The 27,567-nt window shown below is 44.2% G+C and overlaps 2 protein-coding genes across 4 annotated transcripts in view; both read right to left on the bottom strand.

The window, feature by feature from the left end:
- LIMK2 (LIM domain kinase 2) overlaps positions 1 to 9,482 on the bottom strand; it is a 52,979-nt gene extending 43,497 nt beyond the window's left edge. For both annotated transcript variants that reach the window (XM_063083940.1, XM_063083957.1), the window contains exon 1: positions 9,401 to 9,482. In XM_063083940.1, coding sequence (XP_062940010.1) covers positions 9,401 to 9,416 — 16 coding nt within the window. In that variant the 5' untranslated portion in view covers positions 9,417 to 9,482. The remainder of the gene's footprint in view (positions 1 to 9,400) is intronic.
- A 4,373-nt stretch (positions 9,483 to 13,855) lies between these two features.
- Positions 13,856 to 27,567, bottom strand: part of RNF185 (ring finger protein 185) — a 33,490-nt gene continuing 19,778 nt past the window's right edge. For both annotated transcript variants that reach the window (XM_063087447.1, XM_063087448.1), the window contains exons 3-7: positions 27,548 to 27,566; positions 25,533 to 25,645; positions 24,051 to 24,105; positions 20,465 to 20,582; positions 13,856 to 16,478 (exon numbers count right to left, since the gene is read on the bottom strand). In XM_063087447.1, coding sequence (XP_062943517.1) covers positions 16,381 to 16,478; positions 20,465 to 20,582; positions 24,051 to 24,105; positions 25,533 to 25,645; positions 27,548 to 27,566 — 403 coding nt within the window. In that variant the 3' untranslated portion in view covers positions 13,856 to 16,380. The remainder of the gene's footprint in view (positions 16,479 to 20,464; positions 20,583 to 24,050; positions 24,106 to 25,532; positions 25,646 to 27,547; position 27,567) is intronic.

Here is a 27,567-nt window from a genome sequence, read left to right as displayed (position 1 = left end):
GTCTGCCTCATTCAAAGCCTATGCTCCTTCCACTCTACCATGTTATTCCTGTTCATTCCAATGAGGTGAGACAGGAAAATCTTTGTAGAGGAAGCTGGCATTTGGGCTGAGCCTTGAAAGATAGGAAGATTAACCAAAGGCTGAGAACGGATGGGGAAGGGCTGTGCGGGCTGAGAGATCAGCATGGACAAGCGCATGGAGTTGGTCCACGTCCCTCCAAAAGGGAAATACCCTGAACAAAACACTATACTCTTGGTGTGGCTCAGATGCCAACTTCTTGAAAAAAAGAAGGCAGCTAAGATCAAGCTGTGGTACCTGACTCAGCCCTAGAAAGGGGGACAAGGTTGTTACAAGACTCCCTTGTGCACTCCATACATGCAGCTTTGTTCTCTCTGGGTAACGCCAGACTACCACAGGCACAGTGACAATCACCGAACCTTGTTTCACAGGCACAGGGTCCATGAATAGACAAAGCATGGCTCCTGGCACTTCAAGATTGCTCAGCACCATTCTGGGGCAGCCAGTGTACAGACAGTTGTCTTCCTTTTACCCCAGGGGAGAGTTAAACAAGCTAGCAAAAGGCTTTAAAACATCACCTACACCTTACCGTTCCTTTTCTAGTTCCTTGGTGATAGGACATATATATGCCTATCGCTCATTCTTCCTGGATCTAAAATTCTCAGACACTTAAGAAAGCCCTTTTTGTTTTTTGGGTGGCAGTGGTCAGAGACTATACCATAATTCTCACAAACTCCAAGGTAGGAAATCTGAGAGACTCACTCAAACTAGGCTCAGGTCAGGTTATAGATGAAAGAAAGACAATGAATTAGGGAAAGAGTTTTTAATGAACACAGATGTCCAGATGAAACTTCCAAGTTCTAGAACAAACGTTTGAAACATTTTTAGAACTCTTACATGGAAGGACTTTCAAGGTCAGTTTATGAGCAGCCACGCCCCACCTCCAGCAAATCTCATTATTTTAGAGCCACACCTTATTTCTTGTTTTTACTTTTTAACCCCAAAGGAATAGTCTCTAACATGACCACCCACTTAACAATTCAGCATCTTGGCTCTGAATGACTTCTGGCTGTTTCCAAAATTCAAAGAGGATCAGGACTTTCCACTATGAGAATATTTGAGATGACTCGTTATTGCCACACCCTCCAGACCCTGCTGTGCTTTCTCCAGTCTTGAGAAACTCAAAGCAATTCAATCAACACTTATTTTAGCACCTGCTCTGTGTTAAGCATGAGGGACAAAAAATCAAGACCCCCTACTCCCTCCTCTCATATCCACCAGGTTCCACCTTCCAAATGTCTCTCTAGTCCTTCTCTGTCATTTGCTCCAGCCCTAGGTTCAGGTCTTTGGCTTCTTTCCCCTGTCTACTGCACAATTTTAGCTAGCTCACCCAGACTCTAAGCTATCTCAGCTCTAGGTCAGACTCCCTAGTGTCTACAGAACAAAGGCTGGACTATTTAGCATGGCACTCCTGTCCTGGATTCCATCCTATCCCACCTCTTAGGAGACTTTCAGTTATCTCCACCCCATGCCCCTTTCTGCATCTGCTCCTTCTCATTATCACTTAAATAAGTTCAAGTCTCTCTCATCAGAAAATAAACCAAACTCTGGACCCCATTTTCCCATCTTGCTTCTCCCCTTCACAGCCACATGTAAGAAAAAGTTGTCAATGCATCACTGTCCTCATTTTCTCACTTCCCACTTGCTGCATAATCCACTGCAATCTGGCTTGTACCCTCACCATTTCTCTGAAACTGTCTTACCAAGATCAACAGTGACTGCTTTTGCTAAATTCAATGGACACACTTCAGTCATTCTTTCAGCAAATATTTATTGCATGCCAACTATGTGTCTAACACTGTGTGGGGGAAAGAGCAGTAAACAAGGGAGAGATTAAACATAGAGCAAATATTAAACAATAACAACTATTGATTTATAATTGGGGCAAGTGGTATGACGAAGACATCAAATTCATAAATAGGAAAACAGGGGTAGGGGGCAAAAGAGTATTCCTTGAAGAAGTAATTTCTAAGCTGAGCTCTAAAGGATGAATATAAGTTAAGGAGGCAAAAAGGGGGAAGAAAGGATAACACTGAAGACAGAGGGAGAAAAACAAGTGCAAAGGCCCTGAGGCAGGAACAAAAACTCACACATTACTAGAGTTGGCTATTGTTACCTCTAAAGGACTAGGAAAACCAAGTCTACCCCTGGCCTGCTGTAGTCCTTCAATAAACATTTATTGAAGGAGTGACTGGCCCTTACAAGGTGGCCCCAAAGAACCTTTATCTCTCATCATCCCTTACAAAGGGATACTCTAGTTACATTCTGATCTATTTTCTATTTCTGCCATACACATTCATGTTCTGGCTTCCTGACATTCACACCTAAAGCTACTTCTATGTTTAGGATATTTTCCCCATCTTTTCCTTTAATCAAACTTCTATCCTTCCTTGATGATACCCCAAAGGCAGGCAGTGTTGATTTCATTTTGTCTGTACCAGTTTTATATCATTTGTTCTTTAATTACAGTCCACTGTGCACTCTTCTGTCTCCTCCAGTCCCTCTCTCTCTGCTCTCCTCCCCCCAACTCATCCCCAGCTCTGTGGACAAGAACTACATCTTGATCATCTCCATCTCCTCAGGGCCAAGCACAGGGCCTGGTGCAGAACAGACACTCCTTTGTGTGTCAAATCCATCTGAAAAGTTGGATCCAACTGCGAGTTATAAAGGTAATTTCAAAGATAAGCTCCAAAGGCATTCAGGGATAATTCTACCGGAGTAAGTGCTCTGGCCTCCAGGGTGACTACCTATGAGTAAATACTCATGTGGATACACCTGACTTCAGTTTATCTGTTAACGCACTGCTTTTCTGTTAGAAAGTTCCTGAGCAAGGATATTCACCCAGACCCCTCAGCCTCCTGAGCCTAGACCCTCTTTAAAAGAATAGTTTGGCCTCTTTAGCTCCCTTACAGTTGTGAAAGTCAATGATCCTGATTCTCTTACAAGCTTTATTATAAGACATGTAAGAGAAATATAATACTGTACTGCGAAGTTGGGGATTTCTATGAAATCCTGTGGAAGACCAATTCAGAGTCCAGCCTGCCTAGGAGGTTCTTCCTCTATGAAAATACCTCATTGTACCGGCTGTTCACCCTCTCCCTCTACAGCATTTACCTCTCATTATTTGCAAAGTTATCAACAATGGCTACTGGCTGTCAGAGTCCAGAAAGGGAGCTTGATTAAGTAAATGTTCACAACAGCATAAAACAATAAGGGGCCCTTACTAGGTGTTTAATAAACAGAAAACTGTGCCTTCAGTTATTATTGCAATTTGCTGCTTTTAAGAAGTGGTAAATGTATAATGCAAATAAGGTGAGAATTACAAAAGGCTCATTACAAAGGTTCTCACCTTCAGGATCTTTTAAATCTTAATATAAAATATATTCACTTTATATATGTTCTTCTCTCCCAACTTAATAATTGGTAATGTGACCCTTAAACAATCTGAAAATCCACTGGGGCAGGCATGAGGATGACAAAATGATAAGGGTGGAAGAGCTTTTAAAATCATCTAATCTATTCCAACCATTTCATTTTTCTGAAAGAAAAATGTATTTGAAGAAGGAGAATAGAGTTACCTAACCATCACAAAACTAGTGAAAGCTGGTCCAGCAAGGACTCAAACCCATGCTCTGAGACTACCAGGCCAGTTGTATTTTTATTACTCTATGCAGCCTCAGACAAGTAGAAACTTGCTCAAGACCACATAGTTATTCAGTGGAAGGGCTTGGCGTGGTACCCTGGCTCAGAGCCAGTGCATTTCCCAAAACACTCACTTTAAAATTGATGTAAGAGCTGGGTTTCTGCAAACTCATCTTTTTCAGGTTTCAAGGTGGTGAGAAATCCCCAAGCACTGAGAGCTCATGAAACCGTAATACTTAGCATGAACCAGCATGTACAGATTCTATCCTTTCATTTGAGGAAAATCTCTGAAGCTTCTCATGTTCCATCCAGACAATGAGAACCAGGAACAAAACCTAGCCAATTCAGTGCAGCATAAAGCAATAAGTATGGTAATTGCTAGGCCCCCTAGGAACTGGTAGGTCAGATGTATAAACCCCACTTGTTCCAGGAGAAAGCAGGAAGCAGAAGCGCAGGGCAGCAGCTGGTGGGGGATAGCCAAGAGAAAAAGATCATATTTTAATGAAGTGGCTACCAACAAGCATAACAATATGATTAACATTCCTCTAGATGCTCTGCCCTGTATCCCCAAAGGGTTTTCTTTCTCACTAGGTTACCAAATATAACCAAAGAGTGTCTAATGAAAAAAATTAGATGATTTTTAAAGGAGAACTTCTCTGGACCTTAGATTTTCTTTCATAAAAGGAAAGATCAAATGATTCCTTCCATCTCTGAGAATCTATAATACCAAACCTAGGGCTTCTCACTTTTCAGGTTAAGTTTCATTCTTGCTATTGTTCTCTTTTTCCCTTTAGTTTAAAAGGAAAATTTTGTGAGGGTCGAGCAAAAGAGGTTTGAAACCTGGTTCTGTCACTGTTTGCCTCTCTGTCCTTGGATAAATTATTTAACCTCTCTGAGGTTGTCTCCTGATCTTTAAAAAGAGGATAATACAACCTACCTTACAGGATTACCAAACAGATTAAAAGAAATAACTTAATTTATGTGAAAATACCTCCTGTAGTGCCTGGCACTTAGTTGAACTGATTTGTGAGTAACTTCTCTTCCTCCTTGCATATATACCTAGAAGGTTGGCCGAGGAAAAATTTGAGCAGAATACACTAACTTGTAAAATCTGAAGGGAATGTTTTCAAAACAAACTCAGCAAACTTTTTTTCTACCTGCCTATGTGGAAGGCACCGACTACGCCAGGAACTATTGGGGCCCTTGGTGAATACTCATGGGGTGTGAAGGACAAGGATATGTACAGAAATAACATGTTGGAAAGGAAAAAAGTCACGTGCTGGGGGCAGGGCAAGTTCGGTACAGTAATAGGATAGAGAGACAAATTCAGGCCACCCAGATTCTCACTTCCAACCTTAAGTTTACTTAGCTGTGAATGAGTAGGCATTTTCTTATCTGGGGGAAGGCCTATAAAGAATCTTTTTACCAGAAAACTGGTTAACCAATTCATATATTCTCATACAGCAATGCCCTACCTGCTGTCAATTATAGGGGAAAAAGAACTACAGTTGTCCCTTGGCATCTGTGGGGGATTGGTTCCAGGACCTCCTATGGATACCATAATCTACAAATGCTAAAGTCCCTCATATAAAATGGCGTAGTATAGGCATATAACCTATACACATCCTCCTGCATACTTTAAATCATCTCTAGATTACTTACAATACCTAAAACAATGTAAATGCTATGTAAATAGCTGTTATACTATACTGTTTAGGAAATAATGACAAGAAAAAAAGTCTGTACCTGTTCAGTACAGATGCAAATTTTTTTTCCAAATATTTTTGATCAGTGGTTATTTGAATCCACAGATGTGGAACCCACAGATATGGAGGGTCTATCAACTGTACTTTGAGCCTTTACTAGGCAGTGTCCTAAGCAAGTATGAATTAATTGAATACAATGATGCCATAAGATAAGGACTAGTATTTGAAGGACTCTTATTGTTCCCATTTTATGGAAGAGGAAACTGAAATACTCAGCTAATAAGTGTTAGAGCTGGAATTAGACCACAGGTCTGCTAGACACCAAAGCCTATGTCTTTAACTATGCTTTAGCCTTTCTTTCCCAGACAAATTACAGGCAGAAAGACCTGATGAAATAGAATCCCAAGGTGAATGTTCAAGGAATACTTTAATGGAACCAGGCAACGGTATCATGCTCTAGCTACTATGGAATATAAATTAATAGGTAAAAGAGTCTAATTCTTGTTACTGTATAAAGTAAGTTCAAGAGTGAGAAAGAAAATAGACTTGTAAGAGACTGCTATGGCATTAGGTCCTCTCACTGAAATGTCAAGTAATGCCTGGAGGTGGGCCCCACCACTCCTTGTTATTCCCCAAACCCTAGTCCCTCTGGGAATCAGCTCAGCTTCCAGAAGATGCAGAAAACACTCCATGAATGTGGAAAGCCTAATACAGTCCTTGAACATGATAGGTTTTTATTCAGCTTTGAAACCTTGCAGTCCTCTTGGACCCTACCCTGCTTCCTCCATCCCATACCCAAGGCCGTCCAGGTGTTCCTGCCCTGCCCATGTCATGAGGTAGCTACTACTGGTTGGTGTCTTCTTCTCCATTCCTACCACTAACACCTCATCTCAGGGCCCTCTGTACCCACCTCCAGATTGGTGCCTCTTCCTGCCTCTAAACCTATGGTGTCTACTGCAAACTGGAAAATTCCACAATCCTAAGCCTGGCATTAAACCCTCCACAGTCCAGCTTCACCCATCCTTTCAGCCTTACCTTCCACTGCCTATGACTCCCTCACCTCCCAATCCTTGCCTCCACCCCACTTATCTATTCACCATCCCTTATGAAGACCTTGAAACTTGCCTACCTTCGCATCCAACACTCCAAGTTTCTTCCCTAAGATATCACACCTCCCCACACACTTTTTTTTTTTTAACCTAAGATTTCGCAAATTTTACCTCCTTCAAGAAGTATTACCTGACCAAAACTGGTAGCTATCCTGGACACTTTCCCATTCTTCAAACATGCCAAGCACATTTCCTGACTACCCACTGCTCCCATCCCTTTATCTTACTTTATTTCTCTTCAAAGCATTTATCCCTGTTTATGATATTCATATATTTACTTATTATTTATCTCTCCCCACCAGAACATATACTCCATGAAGGAAGGGAAGGGATTTGGTCTACTTTGTTCCCTGCTGAGAGTGCTTCACACATGGTAGAAACTCAATATATTTGTGTAATGAACTACTTTTCCCTCATCTTTGAAACTCTATAATGTTATCACATATGGGCCTATTTATAATAGCTTGTCCTGGTTTATCCATTTTTTTCTTTACCCTAACTAGACTGAATTTCTCAAAGGCACAAACCACATATTATTCTTTTCCACAAATACATATTAAGGGCTTACTATGTGCCAGACCCTTTATGTCTCAAGCAGCCTGGAATACTTAAAAGAGCACTGGAGAAGTCCTATGTTAGTCCTGGCTCTACCACTAGTTGAGTGACACTGGACAAGTCCATTTTCCTCCCTGCCTCAGCTTCTTCATATGTAAAAGGAGGAGACTGTATATTATTTCAAAAGTCTCTTGTGGTTCTAGCATCTGTTAAAATTTATACGAAGTAAAACTTGGACCAACCCAGTGCCGTAGACATCACAGGCACTCAGTAAATATTTGATTTCTTTGTTGTTGATTCTCCTGTTACACAAGAGGAATGAATCTGACTGAGGTGTTTTGGAATACAGTTTGAAAAGAAAAAATAAAAAGTAAATTAAGTCCCATTTCCTTCTCTGATTCCACATACAACCTCACTCTGCTGTTTGTGATATAGAGAGAATGAAGCACAAAACTTGAAGCTGGAAAATATGAACTCTGGCCACCACCACTTATTCGGCTATGCAACTTTGAACGAGTAATTTCTGGGCCTTAGTGTCCTCACCCATAAGAAAGCTATATTGGCCTTATCCCAGCTTATCAAAAGCATCAATCACATGCCTACCCACTTCAGGGCCTTTTTATGCTATTCCCTCTGCCTAGAATGTTCTTTGTCCTTTCTTTGCTGGACTAACTTTTACTTATCCTCAGGGATCAGCAGAAACTTGCTCCTCACTCCTGGGGCAGTCTTACAGCACTTATCTCAATTGTTTATTAGAACTATTATAGCATTTACCTTTTTATCTCAATTGCTATCTCTGTTATTTATTGTCCATCTCTAGGACGGTAAGCACCACAAAGGCAAGGACCATGTCTACTTTGTTCACCACTGTACTCCTCAGCACTTGGATAAGTGCATGGCACACAAGTATCCAACAAATATTCTTTGAATAAATGGAAGAATGCATAAACTAATTCATCTAGAGGCTTTATGCCTCTAGACAGTGTTTTACTTCATTCAGGGAAAATGTGATAAAAACTACTGTACTCTAAAACCTTTCAAAAGTTTCTGAGAATCACGGGAACCTATATTACACTGTAGTAAGAAAAAGTCACTGGAAATCACTGGAGTTGAAGAACCCTGGGCTAAAAAACTTCTTAAAAGAAAGGGACAGGAGACATTATCCACTCCTAGCTCTTTCTCCAGAAGCCTATTATTATCAATCAGGAGAAAAATCCCATGCTCCCATGGTGAGGAAGTGACCCACTGGTGGCCTGGTCCTTGTATTCAGGATGGAGGAAGTGATCGTCCACAGGCCCAAAGCCAGGAAGTGGGGGCAGATATCCAGCCTCCCCCTCCGCCTTCTCTCCTGCCACCTCTAGAAAGCTTCTGGACATTGACCCTGGTGGACCCACAGGCTGGGCCACCCACACAAGTGGCTGGAAAACACAGGCGACAGAAGGTTCCTGGTGCTGGGGGGACAAACAAGGAGGGCAGGAAGCCGCAGGGTGGTGTGTGAGGTGACTGGGAGGGGAATGCAGCACAGCTAACCCAACCCTTAAGCTACTCTTCACCCTTGGACAACTCTTCCTTCCAGGAGGTGTTTAGCCACATCCCTGTGGTTTCAGAGGCTGGAGGACCCAGCTCCCTACAGGAGGACCTAGAGCCCCAGGGGCCCACCTTCCCCACCTGTAGCAGAGATCTTTAGGCACCAGGAGGTATGGTCCAATCTCCCCTTACTCCTGGTCCGCGTCCTAAACCCTAAGGAAGCCCACACTCCACTATTTCCTGCAAACAGCCCCAAGATCCAGGGTATCCCAGGCACCAAGACAGCAGCAAGAAGACTTGGGTCCTGGCGGGAAAGTCATACCTTCCTCCATTTTCCACAGAAAATCCAGAACTGGAGTAACTCTCCATCTCCCAACTACCCTGAACTCTAGAGGATGCTGTACTCACCATATTCTACAGAGCCCTCACCCCAAGGGAATCGCAGGCTCCTCAAATCCCTTGAAAAAGGTTTTAATTTGGGGACTTGCGACCACCAGCTCCCCTCAAAAGCTAGACTCTTTGCGGAGCCAGAATTATTTCCTCCCGAGGACTTCAACTCGCGAGAAACCACCCAAACAGCCTGCCTCCGGAGCCCTCTGTCTCCCAGATGCCCCGTCCCCTCCGGGGGAGAGCTGTGCCCTCCACCCCAAGTCCTTCTGAAGAGCCGGACCCACGACGATCCAATCTGCTAAAACCCTGGAGAGAGCCGCCGACTCCCCTCAGGCGCCATGAGCCCAGCCTTCGGAGATAACGGAGGGACGGGACAGCGCAGCCCTTCCTTACCCGCCAGCGCGGCCATGGTCCCGGGGGCGCGGAAACCGGGAGGAGGTCGCGGGAGGCGCCGCAGCTTCCCTGAGCCGCCGCCGCCGCCGCCGCCGCCGCCGCCGCCGCCGCCGGCGAGGAAGAACCTGAGCCCCAGGCGCGAGCGCGAAGCACCGCCTACGGCGCCCGGGGAGGACCAAACTGCACCTGGCACCGGGGCCCACCCGCCTACGCCCCGCCCCGTTTAGGCCCCTCCCCCTGGGCCCGGCCTCGCCCTCTGGCTCCGGCTCTGCGGCTGCCCTGGCGCCCCCTAGCGCGAGCTGGGTCCTCTGTGGGTGCTGGAGCTGATAAGGGTGATTCTGTGCAGGTAGCAGGTCTCAACACAGACGACCCTCCACGCTCATTTAGTCCAGTCCCCTCATTTTACAGATGGGAAAAACTTAGGACCAGAGAAGACAAGTTCGATCACCTCAAAATGGCTCAGTCATTAGGAGCAGAGCTGGGATGGGAATCCAGGTTTCCTGACTCCAAGTTGAAAGTTCCTTACAGTAGAAAGAACTTTTGGAATCAGGAATATGAATATGGAGAAGCCGGGTCTACACCACAAATAGCTTTGGGGGTTTGAGAACAGACTTTTCTTAGACGCTTTCAGCTCAGAGAAACCATTACTCTGCGCCACTATAGTAGATAATCCCTAAATCCAAGATGGAACGGAGGTGGCGTAACCAGCATTCTAGGTGCAGATCTTTAGCAAGGCCGGGTAAGAACTGTATATATTGTGTAAGTACCGTTGGGCTCTCGTAAATGAGCCCAACACACAGGAGTGTGCATGCCCCATTGGAAGAGCAGTCCCCTGCTGGAATGCTGGACTGCTATTCCCAGGTCTTCCAATTTTTCAAAAAAAGCCCAAAATCCAGGTATTTGGATGAAATTTTCCTTCCCCCCCCCCCCCCCCCCCGGTGGCTGGCCAGTACGAGGATCCAAACCCATGACTCTGGTGTTACAAGGCTGTGCTCTACCCAACTGAGCTAACTGGCCAGCCCCAAGTTTCCCACTTTTTACTTTATTTTAATTTTTAAATTTTTCTCCTTTTTTCCCACTTTTTAATATGTTGGTAATATTCAAAAACTTTTTAAATGCCATGTAGGCCAAATGAAACACACTGGTGTACTAGATTTGCCCTGAGGACTGCCAGTTTAGAATCTTCTAGTGGAGAGAGCACCAGGCCAAGAGTTAGGACAGCAGACTGGGTTGTGGCAGCTGCTAGCTGGCTAAGAGGCTTTGAGAACCACTTCCTCATAGGGCTTAGGAGGAGACTGGAATCCTCCATCTGATGAAGGGTTGGCTATATCAGCTACTTGCTGATGTTCCTCCCATCTGATTCTCTGATGATGGGTCTTTGGCAACTGTCGTTTTCCTAAATCAGATTTATATAATGGGAAAAGTGTCCAAATGACCAGGAAGGGGCAGGGATGGGCCCAGGGAAATGGATCCTGCCCCCCCTCCACCCAGCCAAGGACAAAGTTAAACCCAGCTATCTCGGGTCCTAGCACTCGGGTAAGCAAAGGTGAGCACAATTCTCTTTCTGACCATCTAGTTTAAACCAATGCCAATCAGATTTTTCTCCTCTGGGTGTGGCGTGTGGTTCCTAATGTCCTGAGTGTGGATAAAGTTCTTGGGAAGAGGGCTGTTCCTAACTTCCATTAATTCCTGGGAAGCCTCTTAGCAGTTGCGTTTATAGCTTTCCAGGAAATCTCCAATTATAGTAAACACATGATTATATATTGAATTAAAGTGATAGGAATCCAGGTTACTCTCCTGACAAGCCCACCTCATGGCTAGCAAAAAGGGGACAGGGATTTTACTCAACCTTCATATGGAAAGAGGTTACACTGTATTTTCCCATGTACTGGCAGCCTTGGAACTAAGACCCTCTGGGTGTCTTCCTTCTCCCTCCTCCTCACTGCAAGGCACCCAGATCTGTCTCTTCTCCCTCCTAACTCTCTCACATTCCACTTCTTTCCTACCTCCAGCCTCATGATCTTCACCAGCAGTAAGTAGGGGGATAACCAACTCCCCCAAGTTCCTCCCAGGGAAGTTCAGGTAACTGAGAAATGCAAGTTGAAATGAAAGGGAAGGGAATAGCTCTCTGTAGAAATTATAAAACCAGGAGATATCTTTCTAACATGGATGCAAAGAACACTCCAAAATCACCTGTGAACTCAAAGGGGGACTTCTGGGGGCAGAAAAGGTCTAGGCAGGGAGTAGACCTATTAGGTTTCTAGCACCCAAATCACCTGTCCACAGTTTGTTTAGCTGGCCATGGCTTGGTCAGTCTCTCAGGCCAGATCCTGCACTAACTCGCAATCAACTCTTTGAGCTTAGGACCCTGAAAACCTGGATCTTGAATATCACCTCAAGTTTCTGTCATCCTGAGGATACTGGTCTACTTGTCTACCTAGCCAGATCTTCAGCGTGTCACTTCCACTTGCTTCATACTGAGCTAGTCTCTGGCCTTTAGTCTCTCCCTTCCCTGAATCATCCCACCTAAGATAGACTGGCTAATCTAACAAAGGTATGTTTCTGATCCTGTCAACTCTCTCCTCAACACCCTTCAATAGTTCCCCGTTGCCAATAAAATAAAGGCCAAATAAGGCCCTCAGGAGCTAACTACATCTCACCCTGCAGCCTTGTATCCCTACTCCCTCCACTCCAGGATTCTTTGCTTTCTCCTAAGCACATCCTGCCCTTGCATCACCCTGCCATTCCTACAACCAACAGCCCCGTGTTCTCTGTAATTTTGTTGCCCCACTCTGCAGAGATGTGCAGTCTTCTCAATTCTAAAAATATTGTTACTTTCAATTATATCATTTTGCTATCCCTATGAATTAATCTAAATCTGCACTATCCAATATGATAGCCACATGTGGCTTTTTAAATTAAGATGAAATAGAACTAAAAATTCACTTCTTCAGTCCACTAGCCATGATACATATGCTTGATAGTCACATGTGGCTAGTGGCTGCTGTGTTGGACAGTACATATATAGAACATCTCCATCACTGCAGCAAATTCTATTGGACCGTGCTGTTCTAGATAATGATCAGTAAATGGCTGCTAACATCACAAAGAGGGACTACAAGACATTATGTGCCTCCTGATAAGACGCAACAAGTATATACTATCGCTTATGACGTGGTCTTACTGCCACCCCCAGCCCCCCCCCCCCAAATCAAACTCGAGTCTGGTCAAGCCTCTAGATCTAACACCAATTTAAAGGAAATGCACCAATTTAAAGGAGCTTGTTAAATAACACTACGGTGATGCAAATAGCAAAATTGAGGCTGTGAAAAACTCAATGGGGACAAATGATCTAGTTTCTTTAACAGATAAACTGCAAAGGAAAAGAGACTTAAGAGACAAACAATAGCAATGTATGGATCTGATTTAGATCTCAATTCAAACATACACAAAAAAGTTACGAGACAAGGAGGGAAACTTGAACAATAATTTGATATATTGGATGGCAAGCTCCATCTTGGTATCATGAAGGAATTACTGTTTATTTTTTAAGGCACATAAATGGTATCTTGGTTATGTTAAAAAAAATCCTTATCTTTGAGATGTATATTGAAATACTTAATAGATGACGTATGACTGAGATTTGCTTCAGAATAGTCCAGGCAGCAGGAGAGGGAACAGTGTGAGGGTGGTGTAGATTTCAACAGGACTGGACCTGAGTTGATGGTTATTGGGGTTGGGTGACTGGTACATGGAGGTTTTACTGTCCTTTTCTACCACCGTTTGTGTTTTATGTTTTCCACTTAAAGCAAAAACCCTACTCTTTTCTTATTGGGCTTATGAATTCTGAAGCTCCCTTACCCTTACCTTCCTCACTATATCTTGGCACTTTTCAACTAAATAACTGTTAGATCAAAGTTGAAGAGGACTTTTCAGAAGGATGACCTGTAGCTCTGGTATGCTGGGGAGCCTGAGGCTGAGACAGACTTGTAACCTCACCAAAATCTTCCTTCTCACACCAAACCCTTCCACTGAGGAACCTCAGGGAGGGGCACACCCCCTGCTCCAGGAAGAGGACTTAGCCAAGGGCTCACCTGCACCACCACTGAACATATGGATGGATGCTGACACTGAATAACCTGTGATTGTCCTCAAAGCTCTTATCAGCCACAGCTAAGCTCCATCTTGGCAGCTTGTCACTCACAAACTTAGGAATTCCATGCTCTTGTCAAAACCGGGGCTGCCTGTCAGACAGGTTACACCTTGGGCAGGGCTGAGTATGAAGCCAGGCCTCCAGCCTACACTACTCATCTCTGATTATCTTTGGCTGTTTGGAGACTGTCATCCTCAGTGTTACATTACCAAGGACATGCAGGTGCTTCCCAGACCAGACCAGTGTGTATGCTCCCCATCCACTCACCTCCCATGTCACAGTCAAGAAGTCCAAGCTCAAAGTAATGTAAAACCATTTGTTTAATTCTAAATCAAATCACTTTCACAACAGTGAAAATTAGTGACTGGTCAAGGTGTGCCACTGTACATATTGTCATTTTCTGACTGTGGTCAGGACCTGGTCCTAGTCCACAAGGGTGGTAGGAGGAGGGTGGTAGGAGGAGGGTGGAGGTGGAGAACACAGAAAACACACACAAAAGAGAGGAAAGCTGCCTTGGCAGAGGGGTGAGGTGGTGAGCCTGTGGAGGGGTGGTGAGTCCCAAGTCGATTCTCCTGCCCCAGCTCCTGGCAGACGGTAAGTAGGGACCCATAAGATTCAAAATCAAAGCGCACATGGCCAACCTGGCTTTGCTAACAGGTTCCTGGGATGCCTCTGCTGGTGCAGCTTTCTTGGGCTCACTCCAGTCTAAATGATTCATCTTCCTACCCATAACTCTTCTTTAATCTTTATTCTGGAGACCCATTTCTGTTGGACCCATATGACTGAATTCCTCTCTCCCTCCACTAGTTGGGGACACTGTACTGAGGGATCCCACCAATTCTCTCTAGACCAGAGGAACTCCAGGGACCCCTCCAACTCTGAGGATTTCCAGAAGGTGATAAAAAAAGCACTCGAGTAGGTGCCCAAGAATGTTTAAAAATCCATCAGGCGCACTGTAAAGCTGGTAGCTTGTTCATACCAAGTGGATTCGGCAAACGAACCACCTACTCAATACTTTATATTTTGTCTGTTTAAACACTGAACTCTGGCATTCACAGGTGCAAAGGAGAAGAGGTGGGGCTGTGGAGAGGGGAGGAGGTCTTTCCTTGTCTTCCTCAAGGTCTTGGTTTCCACAAACTATGCAGAACCATATGTGGAAAAAAGCACTAGGTGGCGCTTTCTACCACTTGTTGGCTATTGCTGGGGGTTAGCCAGGGGCAGTATGGACTGCTGAAGTAAGAGGACTTCAGAGGAAGTCCATTTTTCCCCACCTTTGGGGTCTCTAGAAAGAGCCTGGATTTCTAGAACAAGGCCTGGAACGCAGAGCAAGAACCGCCATTCCACTAGGTGAACTGACCTACTTGCCTGGCACCACATTCCCTCAATCGGATTTCGAGAAAGAAGCTTGTGAAATCAAAAAACAAATCAAGAGCTTCAGATGAATAATTTCCCTTAGGGCCGAGCCCGTGGCGCACTCGGGAGAGTGCGGCGCTGGGAGCGCAGCGTCGCTCCCGCTGCGGGTTAGGATCCTATGTAGGAATGGCCGGTGCACTCACTGGCTGAGTACCGGTCACGAAAAAGACAAAAAAAAAAAAAATAATAATAATAATAATAATAATTTCCCTTAGATTTCACAGAAAGGAATACTACGTCATATCATTGTGCTGGGGCTCCCTAGGCCCTGCCATCTGGCTTTACAAATCATCAGGGGTTGCCTATTAGGGAATAACATGCTTCCTTGGTTTTAGTATACATATAGGAAGTTTTCAGGGGAATCCATCAAGCCATACTAAAGTCAGGGTCACATGTGTGTCTCCCCTCTCCCTGCCTCTTCATAAAGAACTTGTCTTCTGAGGATGGTGGTCTTCAACATGCAGCTCTGCTGACCTGACAAAGCCTCCAGTTTCCTCTGGGTGGGTTCTGGAAGAGGATGCACTCGGAGCTTTGGCAGCCTAGGAAACAGGGCTTCTTGTTCAGTTGTTCCTGCATCAGAGCTTCGAATCCCACTGAAGTCCCAGCTCAGCAGTAGTCTAGCTGTTTGCCCTCTAACAGAGACAGATACATATATGGGGAAAAGCTGATGGGAAAGCTGAGGGAAGCCAAATGTCTCACCAGGGGCAATTTACACCAGGAAACCAGGTCATTCAAGCTGCTCTCTGGGGCCAAAGATATTGAGCACAGCCCAGAGCCAATAAAAGATCTTTGGGTCTCTGGTGAATTCATGAAGTGACTCTAGCTTCAGCTGCTGCAATTATGATCTTTATGGAACAGCAATTTCTTGCATCTTGGCTGAGGAAGAGGAGGGGGAGGGAGGAAGCAAGAGGGCAGAGCAGCACTGGGATCTGGAAAGGGAACCTCTCTGTATGAGGAACCCCACTGTCTTTGGAGGCTACTTATTAAGGGGTATTTAAAGAGATGGAAAGTAAGTTTCCATAAATACCATTTGGTTCATCCCTTTGTTTTTGTAACATTGAACTCAGATGAAATTATACTCCAACAGTTTCTCCCTTCCCACCTCTTCCCTTTTCAGAGCCAGGACCTGCTGAGCTGGCTGGAACAGAATTTCATGGTGTCATCCATAAGAGAGGACTCAACACCAAGGCCTGATGTTACAGGAGGGTGTTTACAGCAGTGGCAACACTTGGGGGTGCTTGCCAACTGGTCTTGAGTTCCAAAGCTCTGATGGAGAAGCAAGACTCCTTGACGTATTACTGACCCCACTGATTCCAGGGGTCACAGCATCAGCCAGGAAGCCAAACAACAGGAGTGGGGAGTGGCACATCACCAGTCCAGAGGCCCTGCCGAGAATGTAGGCAGAAGCCCATCATTAGGCAATCAGAAGCCAGAACATGATCACGAGGGCCACGAACAGGAAGAGGCGTGACAGGAACTGCTCATCCACGTACTGGGGTGTCCCAGGGACAGCTGGAGGGACAGGAGGGAAAAGAGAGGCTGTCAGAATGCTATAGCTGTGCACACTGCCCATTTGGGCTGGAAGCTAAGAGCATCAATCTTCATATCTTTTTACAACAACAGAATCCTGAATACTAAGATTTCCAAGCCTCAAATAATATTAGGCAAAACAAAAATATGTGAAACAGTATAACAATAAGGAGAAGTTCTCCACTTTGTCCTAAAGAAGTTTGGTCTGCATATGCAAATAACTAGTTGACTAACAGGAAACTCTTATTAGAGGAAGCAGTAAAAGAAAAGCTACTGTTTGTTAAGCATCTTCTATATCCTAAGTGTTTTGTACACATTATTACTTGGTGGATATTATTATTCCCATTTTGCCTAAGAAGCTGAAACACCAGTATAAGGTGTCCTGCCAAGATCATGAAGCTCTGAGTTAGTGGCAGATTTGTTGGTCATGCTTCACAGTCTCTTCATACACTACCTCCCCAGGGCCCCACACAGAGTACCTTCCTTTTCCAGAGGAGAAGTAGGGCCCAGCTAGGCAGAAGGACTTGTCTTCCCCATTGTATAGCAAGATAGAGGCAGAACTGGGGTGAGAACCTAGGTTCTTCACTTCTCTCTGCTTTGAGAAAAACTACCATTTACAGCTCCCTGTCCTGATTTTGTGGGAAAGAGGGTAAGAGAATCTACAACCAGAATGGCCAAATTGTATCAAACATGACAGGGAAAACTGTGATTGTGGTAGGTGGTTAAAGTGATCCAGAGTCCAGCCTGTCTGTGGAACTCTGTTTAACTGGGGAATCCAGGGTGAGCATTGGACCAGGTTAGAAGGAAGCAACCTAACAGGCAGGTTCCTGCTGTCTCAACAGGAATCTGTCCTTCCCTCAAGGAAGAGCACAACCTGCCCTTTGGGATCTCCTTCCTCTGAGAAAACAATATGTGAACAGTGGAGAAACTCTGGAGATAGGTAAGTGATGGAGTTTGGATGTGCTGTCCCCTCCAAAACTCGTGGAAATTTGATCTCCAATGTGGCAGTGTTGGAAACTGATTGAGTCATGGGGGTGGATCCCTCATGAATGGATTAATGCTCTCCCTGGGGGAGGAGGGGTAGTGAGTGCGTCCTTGCTCTATTAGTTCCTGCAAGACCTGATTGTTTAAAGGACCCTGGCACCTTCTCTCTCTCTCTTTCTCTCTTGCTTCCTGTCGCCATGTGATCTGCTTGTACCCGCCGGCTACCTGCTGCTTTTCCGCCATGAGTAGAAGCAGCCTGAGGCCCATGCCAGATGCAGCTGTCCCAGAATCATAAGCCAAATAAACCTCTTTTCCTTATAAATTACCCAGTCTCAGGTATTTCTGTCACAGCAACACAAAACATAGTAAAACAGAAAATTGGTACCAGGAGTGGGGTGTTGCTAAACAGATACCTGAAAATGTGGATGCAGCTTTGGTACTGGGTAATGGGCAAAGGTTGGAGGAGTTTGGAGGACTTAGAAGAAGAGAAAAAGACGAGGCAAAGTTTGGAATGCCTGGAGTCTTATGTGGGGGCGAGCCGAATGCTGATAGAAATGTGGACAGTAAAGGCCATGCGGATGATGAGGTCTCAGATAGAAATGAGGAACTTATTGGGAATTGGACAAAATATAACCCTTGCTACACTATAGCAAGGAACCTGGCTGCATTGTGTCCATGCCCTAGGACTCTGTGGAAGTTGGAACTTAGGAGCTGTGAACCAGAGTATCTGGCAGAAGAAATTTCTAAGCAGCAAAGCATTAAGGACACTGCATGGCTATTTCTAACAGCCTACTCTGAGTTATGGCAGAAAAAGCATGATGTAAAGCCAGAATTTAAAATGGGAGCAGAGCATAAAGATTTGGAAAATATAAGCCAGAAGTCTTGGTGGCATCAACGTGGTGTTAGGTCTGCAGGCTCACAGAATGCCAGAGCTGGGAAGGCTTGGGAGCCTCCACCCAGATTTCACAGTATGTATGGGAATGTCTGGGGGCCCAGGAAGAGATCTGTCGCAGGGGTGGAGTCACTGCAGACAGCCTTCGCTAGAGCAATGCCGAGCAGAAATGTGGGGTCAGAGTTGTAGCAGAGAAACCCCAACAGTGTCATGCCTAGTGGAGCCACGAGAGGGGGACCACCATGGAGACCCCAGACCTGTGGAGCTACCAGAGTGGAACACCAGCCTGGGAGAGGTGAAGTGTGGAAAGCCATAGGAGTGGAGCTGCCCAGGGACTTGGGGACCCAACCCCCACACCTGTGTGCAGAGGCAGTCAAACATGGAATCAAGGTACCTGATTCTCCAGCCTTGAGATTTAATGCCTGCCCTGCTGGGTTCCGGACTTGTTTGGGACCTGTTTTTCCTTTCTTTTGGCCTATTCTTCACTTTTGGAATGGGAATGTTTACCCAATGTCTGTTCCACCATTTTATCTTGGCAGTAGATAAATTTGGTTTTGACTTTTACAGGTTCAAAGCTGGAAGGACTTTTGCTTTTGGTCTCAGAGGAGACTCTGGACTTTGGACTTTTAAGTTGGTGCTGGAACAAGCTAAGACTTTTGGGACTGTTGGGATAGAATGATTGTATTTTGTATGTGAGCGTGACATGAGTTTTGAGGGGCCAGGGGTGTAATGATGGAGTTTGGATGTGTTGTCCCCTCCAAAACTCATGTGGAAATTTGATCTCCAATGTGGCAGTGTTGGAAACTGATTGAGTCATGGGGGTGCATCCCTCATGAATGGATTAATGCTCTCCCTGGGGGAGGAGGGGTAGTGAGTGCGTCCTTGCTCTATTAGTTCCTGCAAGACCTGATTGTTTAAAGTACCCTGGCACCTTCTCTCTCTCTCTCTCTCTTGCTTCCTGTCGCCATGTGATCTGCTTGTACCTGCCGGCTGCCTGCCGCTTTTCTGCCATGAGTAGAAGCAGCCTGAGGCCCATGCCAGATGCAGCTGTCCCAGAATCATAAGCCAAATAAACCTTTTTTCCTTATAAATTACCCAGTCTCAGGTATTTCTGTCATAGCAACACAAAACAGACTAAAACTGCAAGGTAAGGAGGGCATTCCCAAGATCTCTTGATGCTGTACTAGATTCCCCAGTGGGGTGTTCTGATGGGATTTGTGCAGGCAGGCAGTCAATAAAGACTTACTGATCACCTGCTATATGCCAAAGACTAGGCTGGGGTGGGGAACTGGGATGACCCAGGAGTGGGTTATTGCCTCTAGAGCATAAGCTCCTGACCAGGAACCACACAACAGTCTTTCCGTACCCTATGCTGTGCCCAGTGCACCTGAGGCTCCAATGAGTGTGAACAGAGCTCAGCTAACCACAGCATCTCTGCAGGCTCCACTGTAAAGATCTTGGCTCAGGTGTCAAATTGTGAGAGTACAGGCACCCACCTCTCTGCTCTGCTCTACACTGAATGCAGTAGGTACTTTCCAGCAGCTGGAGGGAAAAAGGCAGCAGCAGGTGGCAAACCTAGGCAAGGTTCCCAAAGGGCTGAGTCTTGGGACCAGTCCCATGTTGTGTCCTGAGGGAAGCTGACAGAGATGCCAGAAAATGTAGAGGCCCTGATTCCTTGTGGGTCACCTCACCCATCCCTACCTCCAAATGGTTAAAGTGTGGGGTACATATGCAGGACCAGGCTTTTCTTCAGCTGCATCTTATTTTATAGACATGGGGTATGTTTTGGTAAATATTACTGAGCATTTTCTGGTCTGTAAAACAGAGCTAATTGCACACTTGTCCCAAAGGGTGGTTGTGATGATCTCCTGAGTTTAGAATGGAAAGTGCTCTGCATGTGCATATGCTTGGTGTGTGCTCAATACTGTTAGCATGACTGCCAGTAGACTGAAAAGAGTTTAGGACATTTTGAAAAGGTTGATTATTCGTGTAATGACAATTATATGTAACTTCCGTACTACTGAATTCCAAGAAGCTTTCAAGCAGAATTACTAAGATATCTTACCGATTTCTCAAGATAAAAGGGTCCTACCTGGAGGAGGCCGCCCATCATTTATGTTAAATGCCGTGGCAAATATCCCAAAGGGAAATGCCCCAATTCCAAAAGACATCTGGAAGCCACCATCTCCAAATCCAAATCCTTGAAATCCCTGTGTGGAAGAAATGCAATTAAGAGGAGGGGAAACAAGCAGGTTTCTCCCGTACCTATCAAACACAACACATTTTACATGTCATCTTACATTTGGTACCCTCTCTCCGCCCTACCCTCTGCCACCTGTTTCCAAGGAGGGACAGCTCTTCTTCCCATACAGACCCCAAAGGGGAGGAATTCTGGCGGCCCTCACACCCTACTAGCCTTAGCTCCTAGCTAAGGAGCTGTCAATAGGTCAAAAAGGATTGGCTGTGACCCAACATGAAACACTCTGATGATGCAAGTTGGGATTCTTAAGGCTTAAGGTTCATTTCCAGAGTCCCACATTAGCCAGTAAAATTTTCTACATGCTTTACAACAGCAAAATTGGCAATCACACACGTGCCCAATAACAAGGGAACGTCAAAACAAACCACACATTATCTGTAATAGCAAAAAAACGGTGGAACCCTAATTAGCCAACAATGGAAGTCATGATCAAAATCTCAATATGTGCTTTCAAAGGACCAATATGCTGACTTACATAGTAACAGAAAAACTTTCGTGACCAAATTATCAGACAAAATTGTTTGAGCAGCATGATCACAAGGACATGACAACATATAGGTATGTTGACAAGATACAGGTAAGTATTTTCCCTCAAAAATTTCTTTTAATATTGTTACATAGAAGTTTTAAAATTTTAAACACTAATTTTTTTCTGATTACAAAAGTAATACATGTTTGTTATAAGATATTCACAAATTTTAGGAAAAACTGACAAAGAAAGTCAAAGGTCTCCTATTCACCCTCAAATCTCACAGCCACCCCCCTTCCGCTCGAAATAACCATTATCAGCAGTTTGGTGTATCACCCTCAGATTTTTTTTCCCTGTGTATGTTCTACAATGCATCTTCTTTCACATGAAGATTCAAAAGAAACAATAATATTGTGAATAAGTAATTCCCTTTTTCTAAGTGTGAACTCTGTGCCAGGGACTGTGTTAAGCACTGGGATGCACAAGTCATGTTTAATTCTTATGTTAGCATCATCCACATTTTATAGATGACCAAACTGATGCTTGGAGAGATGAATTAACTTGACCAAGGGGTAGAGTTTAGATCTAAAAATAGGTCAATCTGATCTGAAAATCTGTGCTCTTAAGGCACACGTCTTAAAAAAATTTTTTTCTCTTCCTATACATCCCTGGTGAGATCTTTAGAACAAATGATTAAAAAAATAGTAAAAAGAAGAAAAAATATTAGGCCACTGCTGCTCTCCACAAAGAGCTGACTGGCCTTCATTTGTAGGTCTTTTCCAAGTCACAATAATGACCACTCCCTGTCCCATACTGAGCATCCTGGCACCCAACTCCAAATTTCTTGCTGGGTGGCACTACCCATAAAGCCTAACAGCTCATTTAATAAGAAGGCAAACCTATAAGGAACGAAAACAGCTGGTTTCCGTCTTCTCGGTGCTGGAATGCTTCCTACTCAGAACCAGCATGGCTGAGTCTGAGGGCTCCTGGGACTAAAGCTGCCTTACCTGGGAAGGTGCAATTGTTTCATCAGAAACCACAGCTTCATTCAATGCAATCCTGAGGGCTGACCTTCCTGCTTCCCTTCTAGCAACATCTATATGATCCCACAAGTCCTCATATTTGGTGGATTTATGTTCCTGGGGCAGAGTATGCGAAAAGCATCACTAGGGTCTACAGGTGCCTACAAACCCTGGAGGTGTGCGCCACAGTCATACAGGACAGGGCTTCTAGCTTTCTGGAGTCTCTGATTCCTGTGTTAGTTGCTAATGCTCCATGGGGAACCAGTGCCTGGGAAGGTTAAAGTAGTGCTGCCTGGTGGTCAAGAGCAGAGACTTCAATACCAGCCAGATCTGGGTTTCAGCTCTAGCTGTGTGGCCACTGACAGGTCAGTTCACTTATCTGGGCCTCAGATTCCTTTTCTGTTAAATGCATTGATGTGAAGCTTAAATGAGATCATGTATTCAAAACTCCACATATACTCATAGTTCTTTGCATATAATAACCATTCAACAAGTGATCACTGCTAATATTATTAAGGGTAATCCAGACAAGAGACCTCAGTTTCTTTGTTTTTTTGTGGGGAGTGGTGGGGGGGCTGGCCAGTGCAGGGATCCAAACCCTTGACTTTGGTGTTACCAGGCTGTGCTCTAACCAACTGAGCTAACTGGCCAGCCCAAGACCTCTATTTCTATCAAGATCCCTACTCAATAATCCTACTCCTGGGGATCCTAAGGAAACGCCATAATTCACATAAAGAAAAAAAAAATGCATCAAAATTTAATGACATAAATGTCATCCTTTAAAAATAATAAAGAGAACACTTCAGAGCATCATGGAAAGTACTGCCAAAATTAAATTTTAAAGCAGCAAAATGAATGTAATGGCTACATAAAAATATATGTACACAGAATACAGATGAAGAGAACATAGGGAAAAGATTATAGTTGTTCTGGAATCCTGGCAGTATGGGTATATATTTTGCTTTTAAAATCTCTTTAACATTTTAACAGGATTTTTTTTAAGACTAAATGTCTGATTTAAATGTGCAAATTTTTTGAACCAGTAATTCTACTTCTAAGAATTTATCCTAATAAAATAATGGCAAATCTGCTCACAAATTTATAAGTTCATCAAAATGTTTTTAAAATAGAAAAAAGAAAAGGAACAGCAAGGTCAAGGGTTTGGATACCCTTACTGGAAGCAGCTAAATGTTTAACAAAGGATTAGTTAATCCATACAACTGAACATTAAACAGCCATTAAGTAAAATATTGCAGGCACGTAAAATCTCAAAATACACTGTGAGAATGTAAACTTCATTAGGGCAGGGATCATTGCTATATTCACCAATATATCACCAGCACACAGAAGGCACTTAATATTTGTAGAATGAATGAATTTTTTTTTTTTTTTTTTAAAGATGACAGGTAAGGGTATCTTAACCTTTGACTTGGTGTTGTCAGCACCATCCTCTCCCAAGTGAGCTAATTGGCCATCCCTATATAGGGATCCGAACCCATGGCCTTGGCGTTATCAGCACCACATTCTCCCAAGTGAGCCATGGGTCGGCCCTGAATGAATGAAATTTTAAAAGGGGGTTACAAAACAGGAGCCATATATTGCAAAAAAAATAAATAAATAAAATTAAAATAAAAAAAATGAATACACACATCTATAAAACACACACACATAAATAGATCTATAAAATTTGTATGTGTATATATAAAATTAAAGAAAAATAGGACAATGGAAAAGAAAATAGACCAAAATGTTTCCAGTGGTTTTCTCTGGTTGTTGTGGTTATAAGTGACTTTCCTCTCTCTTCTCCTTTCTGTATTTTACAATTTTTCTTTACTTTTATAATCAAGGAGAAAAATTGTAGGACCAAGAAGGAAACTTCTAAAGCCACGGGTTCATTTCTAGAAGCTTCTCCTAGAATGTTCCTCACCCCTCTGTTCTCTGGTTCTGGTCTCTGTCCTTGAGGACGTGGAGGGGTCTTCTCTCTGAAACAGAAATGGTGTAAAAATAAGTCTATTACAAAATGCTTTAAGTTGTTCCCTGTGAGGACTGAGAGCTGTTCACCAACAGGGTCAGGGTCAGGGCTACGGCTCCCTTTCTTGCCCAGCAAGTGATTTTATTCTGAATTAAACCAAACACTAACTCTTCATTCTACTTGCAATTGTTTTTCCCAACTGTATAGAAAACCAAGGAGAAAATCAGCTTGTTATGAAATATCCATCAGATTGCACTATAGCCTACCTTTCTCACAGAGATCCTAACCCAGACTAGTTAGGAATGAGGGCCAGACACCTTCCTTGGGCCTTTATAATATTGGATGTGAGAAATCTCAAATCCAAACTGAAATAGAGGGTGGCTTGTGAGAGAGAAGGCTGAGATTCAGGGTGTCTCTGATTAACTTCAGCTCTTTACCTCCCACTACTCTTACGTGAGTTCCCCAGGCTATTCGTTTTGCTCTGGGTCTCAGAGCCTCTGATCACTCATCCCACGAATGTCTGACTGAGAGCTTACTACACATCAGGCACTAGACAGGATGCTACTAACACTAAGACTGATGACATATCCTACTCTTAAGATATTCATGGTTTCAACAGAATACAACTGATCACAATAGTGTGGGAAAGGTATTCTTTAACAGAGCGTGGTGGGAACATGAGTGAGGGCAACTAATGTGGGGAAGAAGACCATATCAAGGAGGAGATGACTTTAGGGCTGCTCCTGAAAAATGGGTAGAAGTTAGAGGAGGCAACGAGGGCAGGGGGAGATGGTGATTTCAGCAGGACTGGGGTGAAAAGAAGAGGCAGAGGAAAGCAAATACAAAGGTTGATGAATGTGAAAGAGCAAGTCTCTTTAAGAAAAATCCAGTGTGTCTGATGTACAGAGTATGCTGAGGTGGGGTGGGAGAAGGTAAGAGACACTTCTGGAGAAGATGGAAGCACTAGACCATGAAGGGCTCTCAATACGTGTGTTTGTGGAATGCTGGACCCACCCGTACCTCCATTTCTAGAAATCCCAACCTCCACAAATCCACCCAGACTCTACCATCTCCCCCAAACTTTACACATTATGGCTGCAGCAACCCTGCTCCCTAGAGAATCTCCTGCTGTACATCCTGCTTTCCAGGCTGCAGGAAGTGCTCTTTCACAGCACTTTGCACACTTGCAATAGTGATGGCATGTGCACTGCTGGAGCCCCAGGCCCAGCACACTGACTGCTCATCTGTAGATGACACTCAGTGGGTACCTGTATTACAGCCCAGCAAGTGGCAACTTGGCTCCCATCCCCTCCTGGCTGACTTCCATCTGGAACAGACTGCTTCAGAGCCGAGGGATCATCAAGCACTAAGTAAAGGGTGGGATAGGGGACACTGAACGGAAGTGAATTTACATCCAGGGGGAGAAAAAGTCCTCACCTGGGGTCCTGCTGCCCAGTGCTGCCCCGGCCGTAGAGTGGTATGACCTTGTCTCGGCTGATGCCGGCTTTGCAAACTGGGCATACCTGTCTGTTAGGTCTGGTCTCCAACCACTGCAAGCAGGACAGAAAAATGCATGAATGGCCCAAGGCCCACCAGAGAGTTGTCAGTCAGAGCCAGGAAGAGAACAACTGGAGTGAGGCTCAAATTGGGAAAACACCAGCATGAGCAGGGAACACCTCAAGAAACCTGATTTTGTGGTTCTTGTTCCTAGCACTCAATAAATACTTACTAGTGGTGAAATCAAAATTGTCTTTAAATACCATTGTAATTAAACAGACTTTTTCATGCTTTGTTTCTCTCTAGGGTCTCCTAGCAATATGGCAGGAAGGAACTGGAAGCCTGGGGCTGTCAAGGGGTCTGACATACCCAGCCTCAGTTTAGGCTGTTGGTGTGGGTATAACAAACTTTAAATCTCCACCTTCCCTGAAGGATCAATTGTATCATCCTGTCAGTCATATTTTTCTTTCTGTGATTTCTCATTGTTATAGCATTTCCTCAACAACCAGACATCAGCATCTGGACATAAGCCGATCATTTTCTGGCAACTTACTATATGTTGAAGGATACATTTTGCTCATTATCTAAATTTGCCTAAGGTATTTTATGTACTTTCATTGATGTTTGCATTCAACTATTTCTTTCAATATCAAAAAAACCCCAGAATCCTGTTTTCGGTTTCCCAGGCCCTTTCACTGGTTACATTAAAAACATCTTGCTTAATTTTCTTAAAAACAAAATAAAAATGACAAAAACACATCACCTGTAGTGTCTTTATAATAGTTTTATATGTATATTTTCCCAATATTTATTTTATTTTATTTTATTTTATTTTATTATTATTTTTTTTTTAAAGATGACCGGTAAGGGGATCTTAACCCTTGACTTGGTGTGGTCAGCACCACGCTCACCCAGTGAGCGAACCGGCCATCCATATATGGGATCCGAACCCGGGACCTTGGTGTTATTAGCACCACACTCTCCCGAGTGAGCCACGGGCCGGCCCCCAATATTTATTTTAGAACATAAATTGCATCTTAAGACCCAATGATACGAGGTTTATTATATAAATGTGAACCTACGACTTCAGGGCTGAGGAGACAGCAGCATTCAATGATTTTGTATCCAACTTTATCTTACTGTCAATGGCTCCAAAACTTACATACATTATGTACATGTTATGTACATGCTCTTCATAAATTCACAGCCCACGTGTTCCACCGGGTTCTGCGGGGTCAGAATGTGCAGCCCTGTGTACCCCCCACCCCCCACCTTCTTCCATCTAGATTCTCAGGCTGTAGCAATCTAGAACTCCTATCCTCCCCTCACATTCCTAAGCCATCCATGAGTGTGGTGCTCTAGTGCTGACAACCATGGAGACTGTCAGCTCGCAGTGATTATTCACAGCCAGTTGTGAATGCCAAGCCCAGCTCTGTCTCACAAGCAGGTGCCTGGATCTTGGTGAATACTAACTGGTTCTTATTATAAGCTAAGGCTGGGAAAACAGATTTTTCCCCCTCACAAAAGCTCTCTGGTGATACCAGAAAAGTTTTCCCCTTCCTAATATTTTTGAGACTGTCAAGGGTAGAGGGGACAATTGATAAATAGGAGGTACTTTTTTATAGAGGCAGAATCTCAAAAATAAAAAAGATCTAAGATACTATCAAATCCAACCCAATTTACAAATGAGAAATTGAGACCCAGAGAAGTGGTGGCCTGCCAAGACCACAAAGGTCATCAGTGGCAGAGTCAGGACCATCCCGGGTACCACACTGACTCCTAATTTCATCAAATGCCTGTCAGCCGACAGGTGTGTAAAGAGGGCTGGGGGGCAAGCAAGCAAATGAGCCCACAAGCAGGGGAGATTGCAGCTTCTGACAGCAGTCTCCTGAGACTGGGGCTGTCTTGTGCAACCACAGCTGATGAAAGACAAAGTAAAATGAAATGCATCTTACCTGATGTAAACATGGCCAAC

Source organism: Cynocephalus volans, chromosome 2, assembly GCF_027409185.1.
Source record: "Cynocephalus volans isolate mCynVol1 chromosome 2, mCynVol1.pri, whole genome shotgun sequence".
Lineage (NCBI taxonomy): Eukaryota > Metazoa > Chordata > Mammalia > Dermoptera > Cynocephalidae > Cynocephalus > Cynocephalus volans.
This window is presented reverse-complemented; position numbering and strand designations above follow the sequence as displayed.